Source organism: Hippopotamus amphibius, chromosome 6 (genome assembly GCF_030028045.1).
Source record: "Hippopotamus amphibius kiboko isolate mHipAmp2 chromosome 6, mHipAmp2.hap2, whole genome shotgun sequence".
In the NCBI taxonomy this organism is placed as follows: Eukaryota; Metazoa; Chordata; class Mammalia; order Artiodactyla; family Hippopotamidae; genus Hippopotamus; species Hippopotamus amphibius.
Window position 1 is genome coordinate 153,068,964 of NC_080191.1, and position 21,067 is coordinate 153,090,030.

General features: G+C 37.0%; 1 protein-coding gene across 12 annotated transcripts in view; it reads right to left on the reverse strand.

The window, feature by feature from the left end:
- Positions 1–21,067, reverse strand: part of TBL1XR1 (TBL1X/Y related 1) — a 178,659-nt gene that overhangs the window by 150,587 nt on the left and 7,005 nt on the right. The window contains exon 2 of one of the 12 annotated variants that reach the window (XM_057738131.1): positions 6,765–6,963. The exons of the other annotated variants lie outside the window; for them this stretch is intronic. Within the exon in view, the coding sequence (XP_057594114.1) occupies positions 6,765–6,791 (27 nt within the window). The 5' untranslated portion in view covers positions 6,792–6,963. The remainder of the gene's footprint in view (positions 1–6,764; positions 6,964–21,067) is intronic. 12 annotated transcript variants of the gene reach the window in all.

A 21,067-nucleotide genomic window follows, 5' to 3' on the forward strand; every position in this document is an offset into this window, starting at 1 on the left:
AGCCTGTGTGCAGCAATGAAGACCCAACACAGCCAATAAAGAAAAAAATCTGCCTGCCAGTGAAGGGGACATGGTTCGATCCCTGGTCCAGGAAGATCCCACATGCTGAGGAGCAACTAAGCCCGTGTGCCACAACTGCTGAGCCTGCACTCTAGAGCCCATGAGCCACAACTATCGAGCCCACATGCCACAACTACTGAATCTAGCCCCGTGCACCTAGAGCCTGTGCTCTGTAACAAGAGAAGCCCCCTCAAAGAGAAGCCCGTGCACCACAACGAAGCCTGCCCACTGCAACTAGAGAAAGCCTGCACACAGCAACAAAAACCCAATGCAGCCAATTAATTAATTATTTTAAAAGGAAAGAAAACTGCAACAATTATATAAAGACATACAACCTAAATAAATAATGAGCAAAATATTTAAACAGTTCATAAAAGATACATGAATGTCATCAATTAAATGAAAATTAAAACATAAGGATACTACGAAACATCCAGTAGAATGTCTAAGATCAAAAAGGCTAAAACTTGCAAGGCAGAAAAACTGTTAGTAGGAATGTGAGCTGGAATAGCTACTTTAGAAAACAATTTGGGCCCACTCTCTCCACTACTATTCAACATAGTTTTGGAAGTCCTTGCCACAGCAATCAGAAAAGAAAAAGAAATAAAAGGACTCCAAATTGGAAAAGAAGTAGTAAAACTGTCACTGTTCGCAGATGACATGATACTATACATAGAAAATCCTAAAGATGCCACCAGAAAACTACTTGAGCTAATCAATGAATCTGGTAAAGTTGCAGGATACAAAATTAACACACAGAAATCTCTTGCATTTCTATACACTAAAAATGAAGATCAGAAAGAGATATTAAGGAAACAATCCCATTCACCATTGCAACAAAAAGAATAAAATATCTAGGAATAAACCTAGCTAAGGAGGTAAAAGATCCGTACTCAGAAAACTATAAGACACTAATGATAGTAATCAAAGATGACAAACAGATGGAGAGATAAACCATGTTCTTGGATTGGAAGAATCAACATTGTGAAAGCAATCTACCCAAAGCAATCTGCAGATTCAATGCAATCCCTATCAAATTACCAACGGCATTTTTTACAGAACTAGAACAAAAAATCCTAACATTTGTATGGAGACACAAAAGACCCCGAATAGCCAAAGCAATCTTGCGGGAAAAAAATGGAGCTGGAGGAACCAGACTCCCTGACTTCAGACTATACTACAAAGCTACAGTAATCAAGACAATATGGTACTGGCTCAAAAACAAAAGTATAGATCAATGCAACAGGATAGAAAGCCCAGAGTTAAACTATGGTCAGCTAATATTCAATGGAGAAAAGGCAGCCTCTTCAGTAAGTGGTCTTGGGAAAACTGCACAGCTACATGTAAAAAACTGAAATTAGAACACTCTCTAACGCCATACACAAAAATAAACTCAAAATGGATTAAAGACCTCAATGTAAGGCCAGACACTATAAGACTCCTAGAGGAAAACATAGGAAGGACACTCTTTGACATAAATCACAGCAAGATCTTTTTTGACCCACCTCCTAGAGTAATGGAAATAAAAACAAAAATAAATAAGTGAGACCTCATGAAACTTCCAAGCTTTTGCACAGCAAACAAAACTATAAGCAAGATGAAAAGACACGCCTCAGAATGGGAGAAAATATTTGCAAATGAATCAACAGACAAAGGATTAATCTCCAAAATATATAAACAGTTCATCCAGCTCAATATCAAAAAAACAAACAACCCAATCAAAAAATGGCCAGAAGACCTAAATAGGCATTTCTCCAAAGAAGACATACAGATGGCCAAGAGGCACATGAAAAGCTGCTCAACATCACTAATTATTAGAGAAATGCAAATCAAAACTACAGTGAAGTATATTACCTCACAAAGGTTAGAATGGGCATAATCAGAAAATTTACAAACAGTAAATGCTGGAAGGAGTGTGGACCAAAGGGAACACTCCTGCACTGTTGGTGGCAATGTAAATTGATACAGCCACTATGGAGAACAGTATGGAGGTTTCTTGAAAAACTAAAAACAGAGTTACCATATGACCCAGCAATCCCACTACTGGACATATACCCAGAGAAAACCATAATTCACAAAGGCACATGCACCCCAGTGTTCATTGCAGCACGATTTACAATAGCCAGGACATGGGAGCAACCTAAATGTCCATCAACAGAAGATGTGGCACATACATACAATGGAATATTACTCAGCCGTAAAAAGGAATGAAATTGGGACATTTGTAGAGACATGGATGGACCCAGAGACTGTCATACAGAGTGAAATAAGTCAGAAAGAGAAAAACAAATATCGTATATTAACACATATATGAGGACTACAGAAAAACAGTACAAATCAACCAGTTTGCAAGGCAGAAATAGAGACACAGGTGTAGAGAACAAACATATGGACACCAAGTGGGGAAAGCCGGCGGCGGGGGAGGGGTTGGGGATGAATTGGGAGATTGGGATTACTATATAAACATTACTAATAAGAAAAAAATATCAAATTGTATACTTTAAATATATGCAGTTTATTGCATGTCAACTGTATCTCAATAAAAGTTATTAAAGAAAAAAAGAAAGAAAAAAAGACAATTTGGCAGTTTCTTATAAAATTAAACATACACTTACTACTTGACCTAGCAATCCCACTCTTAGGTGAAAAGAAGTGAAAACATTATTTCCACACAAAGACCTGTACACAAATATTCATTCACAGTAGCTTTACTTCTAATAGTTCAAACTGAAAACAGTATAAACGTTCATCAACAGATGAATGGATAAAAAATTTTGGTATATCCATACAATGGAATGGTAGTAGGAAATAAAAAGGAACTAATTACTGATACAGACAACTAGCATGATGAATCTCTTTTTTTTTTTTTCCTTGCCACACCATGTGGGCATGCTGGATCCTAGTTTCCCTAACAAGGATAAAACCCGTGCCCCCTGCAGTGGAAACACAGATTCTTAACCACTGGACTCCCAGAGAAATCCCAACAAAAAAGCCTGACACAAAAGAAAAACATATGTATCACTTTCTATTGCTTCTGTAACAAATTACCCCAAATTTAGTAGCACAAAACAACACAAATATATTACTACACTTATATTATTACACTTGTCTGACACAGGTCTCACTGGGCTCAAATTAAGATATAAGAGTAGGGCCACATCTTCTATGGAGGCTTAATAGGGGGAGATTCATTTCTTTGACCTTCCCAGCTTCTGGAGGCAGCTCACATTCCTTGGCTCAAGGCCCCCTTTCTTAATTTTCAGAGCCTACTTTGCTAAATTGTATCTCTGTGACCATTCTTCAGCAGTCATCTCTCAGACTATACAGTTTTTGTAGTAATCCAAGAAACTAGATTACACTCACCTGTATAGTCCAGGATATAGTCCAGGATAATCTTCCCTTCTCAAGGCCCTTACTTTAATTACAACTGCAAAATACCTTTTGCTATGTAAGGTAAAATACACATAGGTTCTGCAGATCAGAGTATGTACATCCTTGAAGAGCCTTTATTACGCCTACCATAAAACGGGATGGAATTCCATTTATATAAGAATTTAAAAGCAGCAAAAGTGATCTGTAGTGTTAGAAAGTACTGATAGATTAGGGTGAAGAGTAGGACTGACTGCCAATGGGAACAAGGGAACTTCCCCTGTAATGAACATGAGCCTTGCTCTGAACTGGGGTGGTTATGTGGGTATACTTATTTGTCAAAATTCAATGAATTATAAAAATACTTCAAATAGGTACCTTTTATTACACCTAACATATCCCTCAACAGTTTAAAAGTCATAAATATTATCTTTAGTAGGTATTTTGTTTTACTTGGCTCATAACCTGAATACTCCAACCTATCCTTCTCATATACTCTTAAGTGCCCACCGTGGCAGTTTTCAGTAAAACGATCTATATGGTTAAGGAGCAAATAATATTTACCACTGGAGAACTAAATACTCTTTATAACATTATTTCTAAAGAAAACCTGTTGCAAATTCCAGTTCAGATATAGGAATTTAGAACAAGACTACAAACTCTGGCAGCAGTACATTCCTAAATTCCATATTGTATATTAAGAAATGAAAATCCTGCATGTTGCCATGGTGTTGCTTTTAGAAGACAGTTCAGAAGCAGTAACTAAGAGGAGCTAAGAAGCCAGCTGACCCGGGTGTGGCTGTGACTGGGAAATCTATGGCACCACTGGACAACCACTAACAGCCTTAAGGCTATATAAACCCAGAAAATTAACCTAACTTCCCTGAAGTAATACTAAACAAATAATTCTTCTACGTACACACAATATAGGTCAAGAAACAGGAATGTCTATGCTATAGCTCACATTTAAACTACTGAGGCCATTAAGAGGACATCTCTCCTCATCTCCAAAACTAAAGCTATAAAAAAAAAATTGTTTTTAATCATTAGTACTCAAAAAGCCTCAATGTAGAGATACCTTGTTAGAGTTTTAGACCTCCAGTTCTAAAATGTAAAAAGAATAGGAAGAATTCTTCTTTAAATTCCTGTAGTGACAAGGGTAGTTTTTATTTATGTGGCACCAGATGAATTTTCTCAATGGGAGAGAAGAAGAAATCCATTTCCATCATGGGTTTAAAATGTTGTGCCTGATTCCTGCTGCTGAGGAACTGAATGAAACTTCTTGAAATTATATCAATTCTCTAATGCTAAAAAGATTCCCTCAAAAATGGTAAGTAAATTGCCACTTATGGCACAATTTAAAGCATCACTTTTGAAAACAAGGGCCCTCTATTTTAAAACAGAGCACATTCGACACTGTTATGAGAACTGCATGATTAAAAAGAAAAACTATATAAAAGTCAATACATATAAATTACACACATATAAATGACAACTCTGATAAAAATTACTTGAAAACACAAAGACATAAAATTCTCATCACATTTTTAGTAGCATAAGTTTATATCCAGTCTTCTTTCTTAAAATAAGCATTTATAATACCCCTTCCAAGCACTAAAGGTGTGTCAGCCCATAACATTCTAGTGGGAAAAGAATGAAGGGAAAAAAGTCACCCAAATAAATGTATAATTACAATCAGTAGTAAATGCTAAGAAAAGTATTTCTATGACGCCAAGAAAGGCCTCTCTAAGCAAACAACATTACTGAAGCCACCTGGTGCGCGGGGCTTGGTAAAGACTGAGCTTTTAAGACAAGCTATGATGGCCCCAAACCCAGGGGGCTATGCGGCTAAGCTTCAAAGACACGAGCTATACACCTTCACAAGGACCCAACATTGTATTTCAGTAAAATATCACGTGTGTTAATTTATCATGCTAAATTTAGCATGTTTACATTTTTCAACTGTCACTTTGCTATACAGCAGAAAGTAACACAACACTGTACATCAACTACACTTCAATTTAAATAAATAATATTTTTTCAAAAGCATAATCAATGGGTCAAAGTCACTGATAACACTGCGTTCGTGAATCTAACGTCACAGTTTAGATATAATTTAACTTAATAATATTAAGTAGTGGTTAAGAGCATGGCTAGAGTTAGATTTGGACATGATCCAAGAACATTACCTAATCTAAGAAAGAAAAAAGGAATGGGAAAGAACAAAAGTAGGAGTGACTGTCTTTAGGAGCTTAAGCCAAAAAGTATAAAATAAAGAGCTACTGGAAGCTTTGTTTTGCTGATTTGTGGACCAGATAAGAAGCACCTAGTTTGCAGAAAGAAGAATCATACAATGTCCACAACAGTCTCCACTGAGTCCTTCTCATTCTGTTCCCAGTTCCACAACATATCCCCACACCAAACTTCATGAGATACTTTCAGTAAGTTTGCCTTTTTTATCAAGCTCTCAATTATGGAGTTTTGTAATTTTAAACTCAGAGTCCTAAATTATTAAAACAAACCTAAAGTCTGTAACACTCTAGAAGCTTAAAAAATTACAAAGGTATAATTAAGTACTAAACAAAGCTAGTTAAACAACAATCATATACATAAGTGTACACAAATACACTGTTTTTTAAAATAAATGTTTATTAACACCGTAATTTTACACTTCTGTTACTAAGTTATGCTTTGCTGTTTTTCTGATAATTCTGCCCACCTACTATCTCAGATACCCAAGCCAATTCTTGCCTTTCTCACTTTTCATGTGGTTATTTTAGCTGGTCTATGTGCTCTTTAAGTTTTCTTTTTCCCAAAACCCTTACTAAAGAAAGATTTCTATAAGCAGCAGGCAAACAGATTATTTCCTGCATCTACCTCACATTTTCATGTACCTTATGAACCACTTAGGTTAATTCCATGTTTAATTAGTGACGTGCAAGTCAGAGACTCTGACCTCAGTACTAAACATGTACAATCCTACTTAAAAGGTAATCATTGTAAAACGACCATCAACACCAGACTGATTCCCCCAAGAAGCACTGGCCCGCCTGTGAATATTCAGAAGGCAGTAAATAGTTCAGTAACATATACAGTACAGTGTTTGGGGTTTTGGGGTTTTTTGTGTTTTTTTTTGGCCTTCTCTGAACTAAATTTATTTAGTTCATGTATTCATGTATATACACAAGAAATTAGTTACTGAACAGTACAAACATTCTGATTTATTTAACTAAGGGAAATAATTCAAGCTGATCAATCTAGAAAAAATGCATTTCTCTGATTTCATAAAGTATTCATTAAATGTAAGACAGAGTCTAAAATAAGGATTTTCTTACAATTAGTAAGTATTGGCCAGCTAGCATCACATCACATCTGTCCTTGCTTGTAATTACGCAACCAGCATCAATGTTTGCAGAATGGAGGTCAGCAACTTGGAAAGCTGAAACAATAGTTGGCCACTCTCTTAACCCTACACATCAGAGTTAAGGTGCAGAGGTGCAGGAGCTGGAGAACAAGAAATGTTCACCTCGCTTCCTAAAGATAGAGTGAAAAAATAAACCAGGTTTACCTAACTGCAAAGTCAGCTCAAGAGCAAAGCACCAAAGGCTTTTAGTTCTTTTCTGGATTCTTTTAGGAAATGCTCCTCCCACCCCCCACCAACACTCTTCGTGGCACAAAAGACAATGGAAAAACATTAATAAGTCAAAAAGTGACTTGGAAGTCCTATTCTAAAAGTGAAAAACTAGGGGAAATACTTTAACCAATTTATTTCATGTATATTTTCCTCTCATTTATCTGGAAGAGCAGTATATAAAACACAAAAAAACAAAGTATGAGATAAAGATTCTAAGAGGTAAAGAAAAAATTTTTAGTTTAACAGCATATTTCCTATCTTATGGGGATACACAAAATAACAAAACATCATACATCTGATGACAGATTAAATTCCCTAAAATATGGTAGCTTCAGAATTAAGAAAGCCTTTCAAAAGTATACCACAAAACTCAGAGGCAATTTTGAAACAATGAAATTTTTGATCAAAATAAAGTCTGCTCACTGTGATTTCTGCCAGGCAAGCAAAAGACATATTACAAACCAGTAAAAAAATATTTGCAAACTCATGTCACAATGGGCTTATCACACTATATAAAAAACTCCTACAAATCATTCCAAGACCTATCACCCAGTTAAAAAACATGTGTCAACAACAGGCACATGAAAAGACACTCAACATCATTTATCACCATCGAAATTCAGATTATAATCACAATGAGATAACACTGGAATGACTGAAACTAAAAGGACTGATGAATATTAAGTTTTAGCAAAGATATGGGCAACCAGAAATCTCAAACATTCCTAGTGGAAATATAAACGTACAACCACTTTGAGGAGCTGTTTGGCAGTACCTACTACAGTTAAATAGACATATACCTATAACTAAATTATAGCCCATCTATTCCATTTCTAATATACTAAAAAGATGTAAGTACTTAGATCTGCCAAAACACGTATACATGAATATTCACCGCAATTTTATTCAAATAGTCCAAAGTTGAAAAAAGAAAAAATCTGTCCATTCACAATAAAACTAGTAATAGTGTTATATTCCCATCCACAGCAATGAGGAAAAAAACAAAACAAAACAAAACACTGACACAACACAGTGATGACTCACAGATTTACTGAATGAATCTATAGTGGACACCAGTCAGTGCAGTGGTTACCCTTGGTGGTGGAAATAATTGACTGCAGGGAGAATACAAGGGAACCTGCTGGATGGGCAGGAAATGTTCTCCATCTTGATCTTGGTAGTTACAATATGTCACAAATTAATGGACACAACTAACTGATGGTAAAAGAAATTAGAAAGTGATTGCCTGAGGTAGGGAGAAAGGAAAACTGAACAGAAAGGAAGCCTGAAGGAACTTTTTTCTGGGTGATGGAAATGCTCTCATCTAGAATGGGTTGGTTACTTGGTCATATAAAGCTGCCAGAACTCATTAAAACTGTACACTTAAGATCTGTTAATTTTACAGGAAATTATACCTCAACTAAAAGTTTACTGAGTTTAAAATGTGTGTACTGTACTTTACACAAGTTATACCACAATAAAAAAAAAAAATGGTGGAAGAGTCCAAAATAAAATAGTTCATTAAAAGAAATAATCCAAATATATAAAAAAGATGCTCAACCTCACTCGAAATAAACAAATTAGAAGGACATTAAATATCATCTTTACTATCATATTAGCAAAAAGCAAAACTTTTTATTTGGTTAACACTATGCTGGCAAGAGTGTGGGGCAAAAGTGAGCTCCCAACTCACACTGGGAGCAGTGGTGTGAAAGGGGGGCGGCCGCTGGAGTCAGTCTGGCAGTAGCTACACCACTTGCAAAAGCAACCAGCTGTTCCAATTCGAGTAATTCATCACACAGATAGCCTAGCATACACAGGATACATGCAACAAGTTACTCACCGCAACACTGTCTGTAATAGCAGCAGACTGACACTACCTAAATATCCATCAACTCGGGGAACAAATTAAATGAATTACGGTATATTTATATAATAAAACACTTTACCACCATTAAAAAAGAGGAGGGGGAGCTCTTTAAGGTGTTGATGTGGGCTCTAAAATACGTTGGTGAAAAAGGTAAGATCCAGCAAAGTGACTAGTATCCTATCGTTTCTTTAAAATACTGAGGAAAGTGTAAATTATGCACTCAGGGATACAGAAGAAATTGATGACACTGTTTTGGTTCCAGGAAAGTAACTGGTGGCTTGGGGGACTGGGGAAACACGAGGAGAAAGAACACTTATGAATTTTGAACAGTGTGAATAAATTACCTAGTCAAATAATTTTCAAAACAATTATCAGCTTCACTTCCTATACACACAGATATACTTATATAAACATGTAAAATATATAAGGATCATAGATTCCCTCAAAAAAAGTATCTAAGTCTTGATTAAAGTTTTGTCATTTTATTTCTAATCCTTAAAAATTATCAATAGTCTGAAGTTATTACAATTGAACAGAAAATATTCAGCACTTCTTTGTCCAAGGAAATGCAAATTCTCAGCCCCTTCCCAGACCTGCTGAATCAGAAACTCTGAAGGTGGGCTGAGCGATGTTTAAACATGTTTTAACAACTTCTCCAGGCGATCCACACTGAAGTCTGAGAACTACAGACACAGTTCTTAGTTAAGACTTTCACTTCACACCTCTACCGTGGCAACAGTCTCAAGAAAGCCAACATACTCTCCCAAGTGCCAGCAGGATGATGTGATCACATTACCCTCCAACTCAAACTCCTTGAAAAGGTCCCTCAACTTTCCAAAGCTTGGCATACCCACAAGACCTTCATGATCTGGATCCTGCCAACACTTCCTCCCATCTCCCCAAACACCACCATCCCACACAGGGATCTCTAGACCTACCTCCCGTATCATATCCCCAGTGGTCTTGGCACTGCTCTTCCCCCTTCTCGAAATAGCTTCCCTTCCCCTACTCTCCATTCAATTCCACACTTAACTAAGATCTAGTCATTTTTCAAGACTTGTCCACATTCCACCTGGCCCAACACTGGGTTAAGTTTCCCTCCTATGTGTTCCTAAAAGCAACCTACGCTATCCTTCTTGAGTTCTTATTATTTCCTGTTCACTTGCAGCACAGTACCTGGCACTTAATAAAATATGTTGGAAAAAAAAATCTGCTTTCTCACATCTAGGCTTCTTAGAATCAATGACCACGTCTCATGTGACCCTGGATCCCCACTAAGAATGGTAGACATAAACATTTCTTAAAAGTTTGTTGACTGAATAAATGTGGTTCACAAACCGTAAGAAAAATCTGTCGTAGAATCACAAAGCCAATACTGACACTTTGTGAAATCCATATAAAGACATTACTTCCAGAATTAGAATAAAATTTTGTTTTGATTCCAATAACAGGGAGCCAGCGTTTCTTGGAGAAATAGCTGATTCTAGGGCTAGGAAAGGGAAAATACAAGATGAACTTGGAGCATCTTGTGTGTCAGAAAGAAGGTGATTAAAAAAACAAAGGATAGATCATGTTGAAAGGGTGCAGAGGCAGCCTGAATGAGTTCCCAGTGGCCAAAGCTGGAACAATCTGAGCAACAAATTAAGGTGTGATGATATTAATTTATAACCCAAAGAACAAAATAAAAATCCATGGATCCACATGCACGTAAACGGCTGAAAAAAACAAATGAGGGAAAAGAAACACATTTGTACAGAAAAATCTAACAACTAATACATGTAGAAGGTATGAAGGAACTACAAAGTCACCATCAGAAAACCACAGTAATCACTGCTGCAAACAATGTTCCACTGATGAATGCTAAAATTATCGGGCACAACTTTAAGGAGAAAAAGAGTACCTCCCCAAAATATTTCTTGATTACTGCAGTAACTTCAATACATGTCCACAAATTCTTTGTTACTTTTCCCTCTAGCAGGTGAAACTTAATGTCCTTCACAGTTCAAATGAGGGCTGAACATAGTGACTTTCTTCTAATAAATGGATAACGGAAAACAGAAAAACAGTAATTTCATAATGAAGAAAACTGCTGAAATGATAATACTGTGGTTATATTAGGTTTAATCAAACATGTTAAACATTAATTTCACTTGTTTTTTTATCACTTTTTTCAATTTGGCTACTAGAAAACTTCAAATTACATGTGTGGTATACAATATATGTGACTGGATAGTGCCAGTCTAAACAATTCTAGATACTGAGTCCGCACGCTCTGGAGCCCTGATTTTGTCCATTAGCCATCTGGATATTAAATTAATTCCCCATCCCCCACAAACCCTTAAGTCTACACAACCCTGCTCCCCACAAAAAGAAGAACAGTGGCAAGCCAGAGGGAAGGAAACCTGGAAACTCCATTCTCTCCTGAACTTCCAATTGCTTTCGTTTTTCCTTCCAGAATTCAGAAACGTGGATGAGTTTGCAAGACTCTCAGAAATATCACTCTCACCAATAACACTACCAGCTCACCGTTCTCTCTTCAGTCCAGAGCTAGGCCTTTTTCCCACTAAAACCATCACGTCATCCTTCATGTACTATATCCAGGAATGAAATATCCTGAAGTTCTGCTTAAAGTCCTTCACTAGCTTCCTGTCACAGAAGAATGTCCAAAACCCTTATCACAGCAAAGAAGATATTTCATGATATGATCCCTGCTTACCTATCCTCTCTGTTCTCATCACTTTCTAACTTCCAAACCATGTGCTACACATTAACCAAACTGTTTGCCAGAAAAGACCAACTTGTTTGGCATCTTTATGCCCTAATATATATCCTCTCCTTCTGTTACACCACTATCTATTTTTATTGTAAATTATTTCAATATACACAGATTCTCAGTAGCTAACATGGGCAACACTTGAAACTTATTTTAGTATTTAAAAAATTATGAATGTGAACAGCATTTTCTCATAGTACTTAGGAGAAATACTTCTGGTACAACTTCTAAAGTGTGTAGTACATAGAGCAAAATAAAACCTGAACTGCTGAAAAATTATTGGTTTTGACAGTCAGCAATCATATAATTAAGGGCATTAAAGAAAAATCATTCTCAGAAATGTGGTGCTATTTCTTTTAATTTTCTCTACAGTGAAATCAGATGTAACAAATGTACCTGAACTCAAAGACTACTGGATTAAACAATACACGTTTCTTCTTCGGACACCTAAAAAATATTTCCTTTATGTCTTTTTCAAAATTAAGAAGGTGTCAGAGAAATTTAAGTATTTTCTTTAGGGAAAAAACAGTTCCGGTAAAGATTAACCTGAAGAGATCAGTACTGTACATTTTCCATTTAATTTGGCTAAACACAAACTTAATTTTTAAATTATATGTGCAACCACAGGGTCAAAGTGCATTAACTCCAGGAGAGACCTCAGAGACCTGGTTCAATGTTTTAAAGATGAAGCAACTCAAGTCCAGAAAGATTTCTATCTCTTGGGTCACAAAAGGTTTTTTCTACATGGCCTAATTGTTTTATTTTAGTGAACTGCTGAAATACTGCTCAAAATAGTAATTGTTCAGAATATGCAACTTGTTAATGTTGTTACATGCTAAAATTATATACCTGGTTAGGATGATGATGGTTACTTCCTCAGAGATTAAAATATGCCCTAAATATGTATAATTAACCTGTTGTTAATATTCTAACAGCTGCCCTCAAATACTGGCTTCTATTAGCTGTTAAATCAGCAGAAGTAATGTTAAAAACAAAGCCAAAATAAATAGCATCAAATTATTTACTATAACTCATTTTGAGAAGACAAATTTACTTGAATACCCATATTAGCCAGAGTTCATAAAATTACAATTACTACCACGAGGGACCTCAATTTTTCACTTAAGAAAAAAAAAATCTGTATTTGAAAAGGTTGGGAACCACAGAGCGAAAGAAAAAAAAAACGTGCAGTTCTGGTTAAAGGAAAATTTTACCTGATGATATATGGTGGATTAAAGGTACCACCCCCTCCCCAACTATAAATGGACACCCATTGTGTGAGGGAGTGACACAGGTGGGGGGAGGCAGAAGAGCAAGAGGCTGTCTGCCCAGCAACTCCTGTCTTCACTCCATTCCCATCCCCATGGCTCTCCCCTCACTCACTCCCACCAGGTACCTGGGAGCAGCCATAGTTTCTACACAGCCTATGGCCATGGTGGGCACCTTCCCAAATGAAACTTGCCAGTGCTTCAAGAATTTTCCAAATGAAAAAGAGAAAGAGTTAGTCCCTACTTTACAGCAGAAGGAAAAAACAGAGGATAAAAACTGGCACTGGCAAGTTATATTTTCCTCCTTGTGAAAAAAGCAAATCTACTATGAGAAAATGAAACGAATCTACAAACAAACCAACCACAAAAAAGACAAGGTTGTTGATAAGATTTCCGGTAGCTTTCAAATGGGCCTGGTTCTAGTTGTCCCCTAAAGCCCAGCTCAATGCTTTCTTCTAATTGAGTTATTCAAACCATTTTGGATTCCATATACCAGTAAATCTCCCTTTTTGGCTTAAGCTAGTCTGAACTGAGTTTCTATCATACAACTAAAAGAGTTCTGAATCATATACCAACTTTGGGAAGCTGACCATGATTACTCAAGACAGAATATCACACACAAACGTAACTAAAGGTAAATTACAAAATCTCTTGAACCTGGACGAAACTTAAATGGGGGTATCTAGCCCTTATCATTTTTCTTGAATGAAATATGTATCCTAAAATGAAGTATTAACCCACTAAAATCTATCATTTATAATTAATACAGGCACATATTCAAATTGGTTCATCAATTATCCACCTATATGTTTTGTTTCCTGATTCAAACACCATCTATAAGTATGTTCCTCCAAGAAAAGTGTACAGCACTCACATATATGCCTGGGCTTCCAGATGTAGATACCAAACTATCAATAGTATAGTAAAGCCTCTTTCAACCCTCCCTTAAATGCTGACCTTTTAATGAATTATTTCCAGTATTCTACTGTAAGGACAAACCAGTTTAAGCCTATCAGCTGGTCACAAAAACATGAGAAAACAATTCACTCAAATATTTACCGAACACTTACCAGGTCCCGTTTTAGGTCCTGGAGTGACAAGACAGAGCCCATCCCTATTCTCAGGGAGTTTAAAATTATAGAGGTGAGTTTAAAAAAATAAATCAACAATTAAGGCTATCAGAGAGAGAGAGAAGTGCTACGTGACAGAAAATGGCTAGGCAGTGGGCAGCTAGTTCATTGTGACCCCTCTACGTGACCTCTCTGAGGTGGTGGCACTGGAACTGAAATCTGAAGGACATAAAAGAATTAGCCATAGGACAATCTCAGGGTAAAGCCTGAGGCAGAGCACAAAGCAGTTAAGGTGTTGAGAAAGGAACAAGTTTGTTTTGTGGGTGTGGAGCTGGTATGGCTGGGCACAGTGAACAAGGGGAAGGGTGCCATGAAATAGGATATGATTTGTGAGGTGGCCAAAGGGCAGATCATGTGGTGGTGAGACCCTCACAGGCTAAGGAAAAACATTTGGATTTTATACTGAGGATGATGGAAAACCCACAGAGAAAAGGGAAGGAAACTGACACTTACCGAGCATCTTATATAGTACCTACAAAATAGTTATGTACCAATGTTTCTGCCACGCATTCTATAAAACCATATATGCATTCGTGTAAATTATACCATGTGTATTTATCACAATATTTATCAAAAGATCATTAGTATATTGTTATGCACAATCTCAAAAACAAAACTTAAAAAAGCCATTTTTCCTTTTACTACCAGTTCTCACTTATAGGAAGTCACTTCTACGTTGATTGGTCACACCAAATGAACCAACCAACCAATGTTATCATGAAACCAATACAAGAAAGGCAAAGACTAGATAAAATAAGGCAGCCAGCTATTCACAAGAGTGTATGACCCCAAAAAGGAAACAAACCAAGTAGAGAAGCAAGAAATCAGAAAATATACCTAATACAAGAAGCAAAGAGCCTAGGGATATGAAAGATTAAGTTATCTACTTAAAGGAAAGTACTCTCAGGCAGAGAAGTAAACAACGGGTAAAAAAAAAAAAAAAAAACGCAAAAGCTTATTCTAAGATAAATTCTCTGTTCACTCCACTTAATAGTACCTTGCCAGTTCTTTTTTTTTTTTTTTTTTTTTTTTTTTTGGCACACGGGCTTAGTTGCTCCGCGGCATGTGGGATCTTCCTGGAGCTGGGATCGAACCCGTGACCTCTGCATTGGCAGGCGGATTCTTAACCACTGCGCCACCTAGGAAGCCCTACCTTGCCAGTTCTAACAACATTGAGAGGAAAGTGAAAATGTTAATCTTTTAAATGTACTACCCTTAGTAATTTTTTAAATCTGCTGATGAATTTTAAACTTTTATAACTGAAAATCTTCCCTGGTTTCCAGAAGGCAACTCAACTCGAACCTCGGACAAAAGGATCATCTTTTACACCTCAATAAAGCTGGTAGGAGGGCGGGGTCACTTTGGAAGGCTCCAAATGATAACAGAATCACACCTATCAAGACGGCTTATCTCCAACCTCCACTCCAAACACCCAATATCTCAGATTATCCAGAATATTTTCAACAGTAGCTGTACGTAGAGGATGTTGCCCCAGCTCACCCTGACAACTGGGTATTCCCATCACCTACTCCTAGTTCTTCCATCTCTGACCCTCCTCTACCTTCTATCTCTATCTCATCACCACTTATCAGGGTTAAATGAAAATGTAATGCCCCTGTCAGCCTACACTCAAAAGCAGAAACTCAGAAAGAAAGTATAGAACATCCCCATGCTAGAACGTGGGTAGCTGTAGATCAGGAGAAGAGGAGGTCAGAATTAAGATCCAATCTGGGCCACAGAATCACTTTTACAGCAATGACTGGTTTAAAGAGACAAAGGGCATGAGGTGTGCACGTCCTCTAGGCCTTAAGGGAAGGCCATGGTCAAAGGGGAAAATATCAGTAGATGCACAGACTGAACACACATGCTAAGATCAAGAACCAGGAGCCAAGCAAGAAAGGCATTATCAGTATCAGGTAAGAGTTCTAATAAGGGGGAAAAAAAAGACCAAGGGGGAATAAATTAGAAAAAATACATGAGTATCAGTAACACGCGGACAAGTCCACACAACACCCCAAAGTCAAGTGTAACTGCTAATGTCAAGTCAAGGTGTTTGTTTCTTTTAACACAGGTTTTAAGTATATTCATTGTCTCTAGAGACACCAGAAGTATGATGCGAGGTTATCAAACAGGCCCTCACAAGTCTTACAGTAAGAGCATGAATCCAAGGGTCAATGAATGTGAAAATGGATGGATCCCTTTTCTAGTTTTGTATATTTGAAAGTAAGTAAAAGAAGTAAGGGTCTATACTAGGAAACCTGTATCTCATTCAGAGAGCCCCGAGGATTCAACTCAACATGAATGCAAAGTCTACAGCGTGCCAGGAACTGGACTGGATGCTGAGGATAACGATGGGTGAAACACAACTGTCTTCAAGGAAGGCCCTGCCTATTGAGACCGACTCAACAAATAACAATCAAATAGAGATCTGTGCCAGAAACAGATGACTGGTGGGCACAGGCCAGGATGTTAATTTAAGGATGTGATAGAAAGAAGCTTAACCTTCAATCATATAGTGTAACTTCAGGCAGCCAATATGTTAAGGTATGTTAGTTTTTAAGTAGTGCAAAACAATTATCCAAATTTCTTTCCTAATGAGATATAAGAAACTTAGTATGATGGTTATTCCTTTAATAATTACTGCTCTATATGACAGGCATCCAGGTTTCTTAATCCAGAGCTGTTTGCAGATTACCCCTCCAAAAAAGGCATTTATATTCACATTTATCAGCAACCAAAATTCCTTATCCTTTGTATGTATACCTTACAAAAATTGGGGCATTAGAACTTCAGAATCCTACCGGAGCCTCAGAATACTACCTAAAGACATTAGTGCCAATAAATGTATCTACGCCCTATCATTCAAAATAATATTGTTTCTAATTTTGAGTACTGATTCTACATCCATACAGACCACACTCCTCTGAACCAGTCTTTTCTAAATCCAGTGAATAATGAAATCATTAGTTGTAAAATAATAAAATCAGTTTATAAGCTTATCAAAGCATGTTTATAAACAAAAGAGTATAGAAAATGTGTACCACATATTAAAGCAAGCATAATTTCCTGAAAACTTACTTCAATATTTTTACACGTATACATACCTGATATTATGTCATATGTATTTCTTAGTGAAAGTCCAATTCAAAGTTTGCAGAATGTGTAACACGAGTATTTGAAATGACTGATCATCCAAGCAGTGTCCACTGAGAGCCAGAGCACTGCTGGATCTCCCAGAGGTGGGAGAAAAGGAAGAGCGATTCCATTTCAAAAAGCAAAAAGACTTAATTTTTTTTTAAAGGTAGTAACTTTTTTTCCTTGAAAAATCTTATCAAGATGTGACCAAATTCAATACAAAACACCACTGTAAAACAATGTATGTATTAGAGACACAACAAAGCTCCACAGTACACATCCTCAGAGTGAGCAACAAAAAGCTCAGTCCCCTGGGCTTTCTAGGTGGCGCAGCGGTTAAGAATCCGCCTGCCAATGCAGAGGTCATGGGTTCGATCCCAGCTCCAGAAAGATCCCACATGCCACGGAGCAACTAAGCCCGTGTGCCAAAAAAAAAAAAAGCTCAGTCCCCAAGTGCACTTGCAGCCCTCTTAATTCGGAATGTTAACCACCCCATTCTCTGCAGTTGCCACAGAAAGTCATGATAGTTTACAAGAGCGGTGTCACTTTTCTGCCTCTCTCCTCAGCTGTTGCCGCTGCAGCTACCAAAAGCACCAAGTAGTAACTAGCATTTATTGAGTACTTCTTATGTGCCAACCCTATGACAACTGCCTTACATGCATTCACATGTCAATCCTCACAACTGCTCTACAGAGAAAAATTCCCATTTGTCAGAGTGGAAACCAACTGGAGTGGTTACATAATTTCTCAAAGCCATACAACTGATAAGCTGGGGTGACAGGATTCAAATGAGGTACGCTCCAGAGGCTGAGCTCTTTGCCACAGTAACACCCTAAGAAAGAGTTTACTGCCAAAGATCAGACACAGGCCCTACCTAGCCCTCTAATCGCTGAAGAGAAAGGCACTGCGCTCAGGAAGGGCTAGCGTCAGGTCGTCAGGTCACAGTGCAGCAGAATTAGATACACAAAAACAGACACTGTCTCTCCCGGAGATTGTTCTAGCTTAAGTCGAAAATTCTGAGCGCAAGAGAAGGCAAGACCCTTTACTGGTAAACTAAACAGCTAACGAACAATTACAAGTGACACAAATACAAGTGACACCAACTGCAACCCAAAATGGAACCAAAATCTCATACATCTGTCTCCTTGAAGCCAATAACACATACATCCAAATTCACAAGTCATGTTAGGATGCGTGCAATATCAGAATCCACAGTTCCCCAAATCCCATTACACCAAAGACTATCATAATTATTGAAATTAACTACTGAACTATGAGAACACCCCTATTTTCACCCAATTTCCAAACCCTTGGCAAAACAACACTTTTGAAATCAGGTAATATCTACTTACTTCTGTACAACCAATATCTCTCTTTATAGTTTGCACTGAGTTAATTCCTAATTATCACCCTTGGATAGGACTTGAAAATCATTAGTTCCCTATCACTAAATAATTCCACTGGTCTGATGGCCCAATCACGACATAGAGACAACATGTTTTAAACATATTCAATGGCTCTAATTCTGCCAACAAATCTGAGAAATAAAAATAAGTGTTTGCAAAAATAAACACACTTCCAGCTCTTAATAACTGTCTAGAAAGCATGGCAGAAATTAACATAATTTTCTCTCTTCTTTTGACTGTCCAAATTGAAAGAACTAGAAAAATTAAGAATTCTTAACTGGATGCCCTGCTCTTTCACGATCGTTACTTTTTTTTGAAATGGTAACACTAAGATAGTGTTCAAAAAGTTGAAAGGATTATACATGAAGGTAAATTTTTCCCACATCTGGCTACATGACCTCCCCACCTCAATCCCACCCCCCAAACCACTGTCACTGGTTTCCTGTGTACCTTCCTGGAGTCACCTTGAGCATATAAACATACATACATACACAAATATACACACACACTCCATCCTGTGTGTCCATTCCTCTCCCTCTTTTTATGCTAAAATAGCAGAAGACTATACAAGATATTCTGCCTCCATGTTTTTTAATTTAAATGTATCTTTGAGAGGATCCTATAAATAGTAACAATAGTCATAAACATCAAATCTAAACAAAACCTGTAAAGAAACAACTCACACAAAACATCTCTCACCAGGTGTCAAAACCGGTGACCTCTGCTGGCAGGACATATGGAAGTCCAAGGTCAAAGAAGCAATCACCCTGAGAGTCTGTTAGTTTTTGCACAAGAACAGGAAAACTATTTCCCTGATATAGCAACAGATTTCACTCCTAACCCCAGTCTAGGTCTCACCAATGTATATTGCTGACGAAGGAAAATAGAGAAAGGTGATTTAGGGAAAATTCATCACTTTAGTGAGTGAAAAAATTTTAAGTATATAGTCTATCACATTTTAAAATAAAAGGATGACAAAAAAACATCGCTACAGCTACAAACACCATCTAAAAATTCACACATGTATGATAAGTTTTATCCTGTAAAGGAACAATTATACAGAAAAAGAATGAATGAATTTCCTTAATTTTTTTTTTAATCTATTCCCATTACCTTATTTCAGAAACCCAAAGCAGATGACCCAATTGCCTTACATTGTCAGTAAATGACATCTGATAGCCACAAAATAGAAATGGAACAAAATTAGTATACAGTCTACCCAATCAGCCTGTTCAAATTAAGGGGAAAGCATAAAACACCTCTCCCTAACCCATAAGCTTTCTATTAGCATTTGAAGGTAACCACCAAAATATGCTAACTAAACTTCTCTGGCAAGGTGTCTACTTACCCTAATGTCAAGTACTTCCTGACTATTATTCTATATAAAGTGTAGATTTTCAGTCCTTAAATACACTAAGAAAATTTAGCGCTCTCTCAAAAAAAAAAATCACAAAATTAAACAACAAAAGTGTCAAAATTTTAATACAGAAACTGACTGTATAAGTACTGGTAGAATTAAACTTTAGGGAGCATTTTATCTGATCCTCTTACACACTTCTAGAAGCTGAATTACCCATGTAACTATGGCTTTGCAAAAAATGGCAAAAATTCATCTCCTTAGTAGTGAATCCATGTTAAAATGCTACCCACCATTCAAGTAGGTAAGTGGTAAGAACAAAAACACAAACATCCACTTAACAACCAAGTCACTGATCACCTAGTTATGCCTGTCATTCAGTGTGCTATAAAAACGACACAGGGAAGGGAGGGAGGGAAGGAAGGAAGGGAGGAAAGGGACGGAAGGGAAAAGAGGGAAGCACTAGTACCAACTTTGATCTCAGACAAAATAAAGATATCAAGAGGTAGTCTGATGTCTAGTTCTTAAAAAGGAAAAATTCTTCACTTTGTTTTAAACTAGCTAAAAATTTAAAACCTCTCCTTTGTTTAAAAAAAAAAAAGTCTGAGAGTCCAGAGCACAACTTCACACAAAGAAGACTATAAAGAAGATACTGGAATGACCATCTCAGACCCTTGGCCCCCATGTTTTCGTCTGTATTTTAAATTCTACCTCCTGAAAGAAACTTTCAACAGATAAAGAGGAAAACAGGTGGCAAATTCCCCAGTTTAAACAGTCAATACCTATTCTTCTTCACTCATTCCTCAAACTGTTCATTTCACATAAATATCTTACTCTAGACACTCTTTATGTTTACTAAAATTTAATTTTTGATCTTTTGTCACAATCCTTATAGGTTGATTGCATTATTTCTGAGTTATGAATCTAAGCTCTCATAAAGCAGGGTAACATCCAACTCATTTTGTTTGACACTGAAAACCTTATATTTTAAAACTCTAAATATTAAAAATTCTAAAAGGACGTAATCCCAAAACAGTTGCCTTTAGAATAAATTACCCAGGTTGT